The 6,919-nt window shown below is 51.3% G+C and overlaps 1 protein-coding gene across 2 annotated transcripts; it reads left to right on the top strand.

Moving 5' to 3' along the window:
- The first annotated feature begins 2,622 nt into the window (after positions 1-2,622).
- On the top strand, positions 2,623-6,242 carry IFI6 (interferon alpha inducible protein 6). 2 transcript variants are annotated; one of them, XM_086330939.1, is made up of 6 exons: positions 2,623-2,689; positions 2,962-3,049; positions 4,096-4,199; positions 4,561-4,635; positions 4,722-4,871; positions 5,993-6,242. In XM_086330939.1, exons 3-6 carry the CDS (start codon positions 4,127-4,129, stop codon positions 6,097-6,099), a joined length of 405 nt encoding a protein of 134 aa, XP_086187065.1. In that variant the 5' UTR covers positions 2,623-2,689; positions 2,962-3,049; positions 4,096-4,126; the 3' UTR covers positions 6,100-6,242. The 2 variants fall into 2 exon arrangements, with proteins under 2 accessions (XP_086187065.1, XP_086187058.1); XM_086330932.1 differs by lacking the exon at positions 2,962-3,049.
- Positions 6,243-6,919: the final 677 nt, after the last annotated feature.

Raw genomic sequence — 6,919 nt, 5'->3', positions numbered from 1 at the left:
ACTCCTAGCGACCCCATGGACTTCAGCCCACCAGGCCCCTCCATCCATAGGATTTTCCAGGCAAGAGTACTGGAGTGGGTTGCCATTGCCTTCTCCGACACTAACTCCTACTGACTAGCAAATGGCTTGGCTAGTTGGTCAAGAGCACAGAAGAGAAAGGGTGGGATTTCAGAGATAAGCAGGTGGGGATAAGGGGCATATTAGATGGACTTATGGGAGTGGGTGCAAGGCATGCAGATCTCTGTGTCTCGCACTAACACTCACCAAAGACCATCAAGGCTCTCCAGCCAGAGGGTCAGATGTCCCATCTGTGGATGTCAGCCATCCTCTAAACTTAGCCACCCTGCTGTTTTGCAAAAGACCCATAAAAGGATAGCCCCAGTGGCAAGGATGGAGGCTATGAATACACCTGACAACTTGGGCTCCCTTTCATCAAGGCTGGCCTAACAACAGCCAACAACTAGCCAACCAGGCAGCAGCAGGCAGCTGCACAGAAAAGTTGGTTAGGGAGAGCAGCCAGTCACCTGGGCACAGGTCAGTTACATCAACCCCCTTCCAGCTTGGAGAGGCAATGATTCATCCTTACTGGAATTGTTCAGTTCAGTTCAGTTGCTCAGTCGTGTCCGACTCTCTGTGACCCCATGGACTGCAGCACACCAGGCCTCCCTGTCCATCACCAACTCATGAGTTTACTCAAATTCATGTTTATTGAGTCGGTGATGCCATCCAACCATCTCATCCTCTGTCGTCCCCTTCTCCTCCCACCTTCAATCTTTCCCAACATCAGGGTCTTTTCCAACGAGTCAGTTCTTCACATCAGGTGGCCAAAGTATTGGAGTTTCAGCTGCAGCATCAGTCCTTCCAACGAATATTCAGGACTGATTTCATTTAGGATGGACTGGTTGGATCTCCTTGTAGCTCAAGGGACTCTCAAGAGTCTTCTCCAACACCACAGTTCAAAAGCATCAACTCTTCCGCACTCAGCTTTCTTTATAGTCCAACTCTCACATCCATACGTGACTACTGGAAAAACCATAGCTTTGACTAGACAGACCTTTGTTGGCAAAGTAATGTCTCTGCTTTTTAATATGCTGTCTGGGTTGGTCATAGCTTTTCTTCCAAGGAGCAAGCGTCTTTTAATTTCATGGCTGCAGTGATTTAATTTCATTTGCAGTGATTTTGGAGCCCAAAAATATACTGGAAAAAAACCTGGAATTATTTACTCCAAATATGGGTTGCATTCTAGTTCTTCAATCATCACCATCCAAAGGTTGAAAGAATGCTCAATCCAATACCTAGGGCCGGAAGACCCACTTTATGGCAAAGGATCTGAGACAATGGCCTCATGAACATGGGCTTCACTGGTGTTACTACATACCCATCAGCCAGAAGCAGCCAGGTTGAGAGAACAATGGAATGATTTCATTTCCACAAGCTTTAATCTCATCTGCAAAACACGATTATAAATAGTGACAGTACTTCTCAAGACTGTTGTGAGACTGGATATCTTTCCTGGACCTTGTGTGCAGCAAGTGCTCAATATATGACTTGTTTAGTCACTAAGTCGTGTCTGGGTCTTCCCCAGTGACTCAGTAGTAAAGAATCTGCTTGCAATCCAGCAGATGCAGGATATGCAAGTTCAATCCCTCGGTCAGAAGATCCCCTGGAGGAGGGCATGGTAACCCACTCCAGTATCCTTGTCTGGAGAATTCCATAGACTGAGGAACCTGGTGGACTACTGTCCGTGGGGTCTCAAAGAATCGGAAACAACTGAAGCGACTGAGCACACACGCATGCAAGTCATACTTGACTCCTTTGTGATCCCATGGACTGTAGCCCACCAGTCTCCTCTGTCCATGGGATTTCCCAGTATTCCCAGAATACTGGAGTGGGTTGCGATTTCCTTCTCCAGGCGATCTTCCTGACCCAGGGATCAAACTCGAGTCTCCTGCATCGCAGGTGGATTCTTTACCTCTGAGCCACCAGGGAAGCTCTTCAATAAATGGTAGGCATTATTATTAATTCAATTAAATTGTGAGAGACTTTCTGCCTTAGGAGGAACTGGTGGTCTGGCTTCACTAAGCCCAGTAGGACTGTGGATCCCAGTCTAGTTTGACCTGCTTTGAATACTTTGAGCTGTTCAGAAAGTCTCCAGCTTGAATTACATCTTTTAGCTACTAGGCAGCTCAGCAAAGGGAGAAGACAATGGCACCCCACTCCAGTACTGTTGCCTGGAAAATCCCATGGATGGAGGAGCCTGGTAGGCTGCAGTCCATGGGGTCGCTAAGAGTCAGACACGACTGAGTGACTTCACTTTCACTTTCCACTTTCATGCATTGGAGAAGGAAATGGCAACCCACTCTAGTGTTCTTGCCTGGAGAATCCCATGGACGGAGAAGCCTGGTAGGCTGCAGTCCATGGGGTCGCACAGAGTCGGACACGACTGAAGCGACTTGGCAGCAGCAGCAGCTCAGCAGAGATGCTGTCCCTGAGCAGAACTGGAAGGGAGGAGAAAAGATGCTGCAGGGCGCGAGAAACTGAAACTAGAAACTCTGATGCTGATTGGCCACTTAGAGGCAAACTGAAAGGGCTATAAAAAACCAGCCTGAGGACTGTTACTTCACTGCTGCTCCCTTCCAGCAGCAGGCTCCATCCAGGCAGGAAGATTCTTTCTCTGCTCTCCTCCAAGGTAAACCCAGAAGCTATAAGGTGTGGGTGTCAAGCTGCCAACCTCTGCCAGGCTGCCTGCCTGGGAGCCTCATTCCATAAGAGCTAGAATGCCCATTCCTCAGGGAGGCTACATTCCTGACTGCCTTGGACTAAGACTGGTCTGAAGGGATGGGTTGGTGGGCTTTTAGGGGCTTGGGTTGCAAAACCCAAAGAGTCGTGAGATTTAGCTTATAGGTGCCATGTCAGCGGTCTATGGCCTTAACCCTGTCACTTCATTTCTCTGGGCTTCAGTTCTGTAAACATGAGGATCAAGCTACTCCACCTGCCCAAAGGACTGGATGATTTCTGAAACCCCTTTATTATAGGCTCTAAAGTGATGGTGAGTTTATCTTTGAGGATAGATGTAGTGATTGGAAGCAGATGTTCAAAGTGTGGGTGTGGCATCAGTTATCTGTGGCTTTAAATCTTGACTCTGCTTCTTCCTAGCTGGGTAGGTTCGGAAGTATCCCTTTTCTGAGCTTCAGTTTCCTTATTTATAACATGTGGTTGAGAACAGTGGCACCTACCTCATGAGGTTGTTATAGGTATAATTAACCTTGTGCCATAAAGTGCTGAGTAAGTGCTCAGTCCAGGGGAAGTTTTGGGGGAATTTCTGCTTGTTTGTTTTTATTTCAAGGAAAACGCATTGAATGGACAAAGATCACATTAAAGGTAAACTGTGGTGGGGGCAGGGAACTGTGTTTCTATTTTGTGGTATAATGGAAAGAGCATAGGTTTTGGATTCTGACGGTCTTGAGTGTGTGTCTAGGCTGCAGGATTTGGGTGTGACCTTGGGCAAGTTCCTTTACCCCTTTCTGCTTTCTGAAAAATGAAGTTAATCTGAGGCAGTATTTGGTGCCTGTACATATTCAATGCATTGGAAGAATAAATCTATCAACAACCATTGTTTAGAAAATGCTATGTGACAGGTACTGTTCTAAATGCTAGGGATCCAGGGGTGCACAGTTGCAAAAACCCACAGCCACCCCCTAAAAGAGGCTCTATTAACATCCCCACTTTAGGGTTAAAGAAACTGAGGCTCAAAGAAGTCCCAGGTATCCTGCTTAAGGTCACACATCCAGAAAAAAGCCAAGTACAAAAACCACAGTAAGGATACTAGCTGACTTCTGGTGAAGTACATGCCAGGCATAGTATCAGAAGGGGATTCTCTCCTGTAATTCTCACGACCAATAGAGTGGCAGAAACATCAGCGCCGCTGGTGCAGCGAGGAAACGAAAAGCCTGCGGCTCCTTAGAGGGGGTCCTGGGCTCAGTTCAGAGCATCTTGCTGCTTTTTGTGGACTCATCCTCGAATCGAAAGGGAATTACCACCGAACGGGCGTGGTTCCAATAAGGGGACCGTCTCTTTCCTCTGCCCCTAACCCAGATACGGTGACAAAGCCTTGAGCTGCGCCACCATGCGGCAGAAGGCGGTATCGCTCTTCCTATGCTACCTGCTACTCTACACCTGCGGCTGCTGCGAGGAAGAAGGTAAGGATCTTGGGGCACCTAAGGATAAAGAAGCGGAGAGTTTCAGGATCCCTCGTTTAGAGACTCAGGCATGCCTCTGAATGAGAGGAGCTATTCCAATGGACAGCGCGGGGTGGGGGTCGGGGGCTCCCTGTAGCCAGAGTCCCAGGTTCTAATCCCTTCTCTGTCCGTTGGTCCATTCTCTCGAAATGTATTCAAGCCAGTTCTGTGCCAGGCCCAGCGACCTGGGAAAAGCCGCTATCCTTCACTGAGGAGCTCCAAAATGGGAGGATGGTGGTCCTACCTGTCCGGGTGGTCTGGAGCTTCTGGCACAGAATAAGGGACCTTGCTCCCCACTGGGCTTTGTCCATTCTCCTTCCAGACGAAAAAAGATACTCAGAGGAAAACAGCGACTCGAGCTTCTGGGGCATGGTGACCTACATGGCCGTCGGAGGCGGTAGGTCTGCAGGGTGGGGAGCGCGGGAAGACGCGGGCGGGCCCTGCAGCCGGCGTCCCTCACCCACCTGCCTCCTCTTCCTCCAGGACTCATGGCCGCGGCACTGCCCATGCTGGGCTTCGCGAGCACCGGCATCGCCGCCAACTCGTTGGCCTCCTCACTGATGAGCTGGTCGGCCGTGGCGAACGGAGGCGGAGTGCCGGCCGGGGGGCTGGTGGCCACGCTGCAGAGCCTGGGTGAGTCCTGGCGGGGTTCCTGGAGGAGGGAACACCCAGGCCAGGGGCCTCCTTTACTGTCCTGAGCCCTTTCCACAGCCTAACTCGGCTCTACACACCGTGGGAAAACTGAGGCACCCACCTGGGGATTAAGGAATTGACTCAAATTCTCCCATATAGTTAGTACCACCGCCAGTATTCAAGCCCAGTCAGTAGGCCTTCTTGCTTTCAGCCTGTAAAGCCAGAGGCCTCACTGATGCTCTGGCCAAGTCACAAGTCTCAGTTTCCCCGTTAACCAGGATAAGCATCCTCAGTTTAACACTTTATGAATCTCATCCATCCCGGAAAATCAGAGTGGCAACGAACCGGGGAGAAGTGACCCAATTCAATCTCATGCTCAGCCTGGTCTTGCATTTCTTGAGCATCATTACGGGGACAGATACAGAGCACAGAGTGGTGCTTCTGGAAAACATGCTTTCACTTCTCTCTCTGTCTCCCCGCCCAGCCCTGTCTTTTCTTTTTCCCTCTCTCCCTCTCTCTGAGGCCTCCCACATCCTTCAGAAAAACCACCCCTGACAGACTGCCCCTCTGCCTTCCCCTCCATCTTCCCTAAGTTCTGGATGACAAAAGCCCAAAGAAGCGGCTCAAGAAGACAGGGCCCTTCTCGGCGGGGGCAGCGGGAAGACAGCCTGAGCCATACCCCCAGCGGTGGGAGAGGAAGGGTGTGGGCAAGCCGAGCAGCAGTGCTGTGCTGTGAGATGGCCGTCCTCTCACATGTCACAGGATTGTGATAGGTTGTCCTGTCACACATGGCGGGGGAAGCTTGACATATCTCACTTGCAAACCACCAGCACCCACTGAGGCCTCCACCAAGGAGGCGGTTAGCGTTACTAATAGTACAGTGTGTCCACTGCAGACATGAAGAGAATGCGCTCTTATTTTTGTCATTTTCATCTCGGATTTGAGATGGCAAGTTGGGAGGGTGGCGATGGGAGTCCCTTTGCAGAAGTCCTGTCCCCTCTGGGCCTCTGTTCCTCTAGCTGGAAATAAAAAGGGTACACTTGACCCGCTGTTTCCCGACATTTGGATTCCCGGGCCTGGTGCCTGGGCTCCAAGGGACCGGGCTGTCATTTGCATTACAGGCGCTAGCGGTGGCAGTGCCCTCATGGCCAAGATCGGGGCCTTTCTGGGCTATACTGTCCACAAGCAAGTCGAAAGCAGACAGAAAGAGAGCAAGGAGAAGAAGTAGCCGGCAGCTGCCTGGAAGCCCCGCCTTCCTCCTTGTCTTCCTTTTCCAGCTGCAGTCCAGAGCTTCCTCTGTCACACTTGGCAATGACCAAGGTAAAAAAAAAAAACACACACACAGAATAAACGTCTCTCAGAAAACACTCAGTCCTGCTGTGAGTCGTGGTTGCTATGAGAAGCCCAACAAGATCTGGCTCTGGTCTGCCTCATCCACACACCCCACCCCCATTTCCCTCCCCAGAGCCCATCACAGCTCCTGGAGCACAACCAGCTGGTTTTGCCTCTGAGCCTTGGTGTGTTCTGGTCTCTCGGCCTAGGACGTGCTTCTGAAGCTCACAACCCACCTCAGACATACCTCGTCCTCCGGGACTCCTTCCTGGCAGAGCCTTCCTGCTACCCCTGTCACAGCCTGGGCGCCCAGGCTCCATTTCACAGGGTGCCTGGGGAGGCAGATCTGTTCTCAGTGAGCGAAGCTTCCAGCTACGTCCCTGATCAGGTAGAGATGGAGAAGCCAGATCTCTAGTCCCCAAAGAAGCGCTAGACGGGTCTCCCTTTGTCATGGGGAAACGGTTTAATAGCAGCTTTTGGGGGGTGGGGGTGGTCAGCGAGGCCTCCCTTCCTTTAGAGAGCTCTGGGGACAGGGTGGGGAGTTTGCAGCTGGAGCCCACACGCCTTCTGAGGGGGAAGGGGAGGCCCAGCCCTTGGGAAGATCTGAGGTTCGGGAGGCCTGTCCAGGGAACCAGAGTGCCAGGACCTCGGCTGAGGGGAGAAGGGCAAAGAGGCCCCGGAAACCACTCTTCAGTAAAGCTCGGGGTGGTTCTGGC

The sequence above is a fragment of the Bos grunniens genome, chromosome 2 (genome assembly GCF_055505025.1).
Source record: "Bos grunniens cultivar Pamir isolate PY7600 chromosome 2, Bosgru_T2T1.0, whole genome shotgun sequence".
NCBI lineage: Eukaryota > Metazoa > Chordata > Mammalia > Artiodactyla > Bovidae > Bos > Bos grunniens.
The sequence above is the reverse complement of the archived record's forward strand: the minus strand, read 5'-3'. Positions and strand labels throughout refer to the sequence as shown.

Coding starts and splice junctions, on each gene's coding strand:
- IFI6 (XM_086330932.1), top strand. CDS start 4,127: ATGCGGCAGAAGGCGGTATCGCTCTTCCTATGCTACCTGCTACTCTAC. Junction 4,200..4,560: donor CGGCTGCTGCGAGGAAGAAG/GTAAGGATCTTG, acceptor TTCTCCTTCCAG/ACGAAAAAAGATACTCAGAG. Junction 4,872..5,992: donor GGCCACGCTGCAGAGCCTGG/GTGAGTCCTGGC, acceptor TTTGCATTACAG/GCGCTAGCGGTGGCAGTGCC.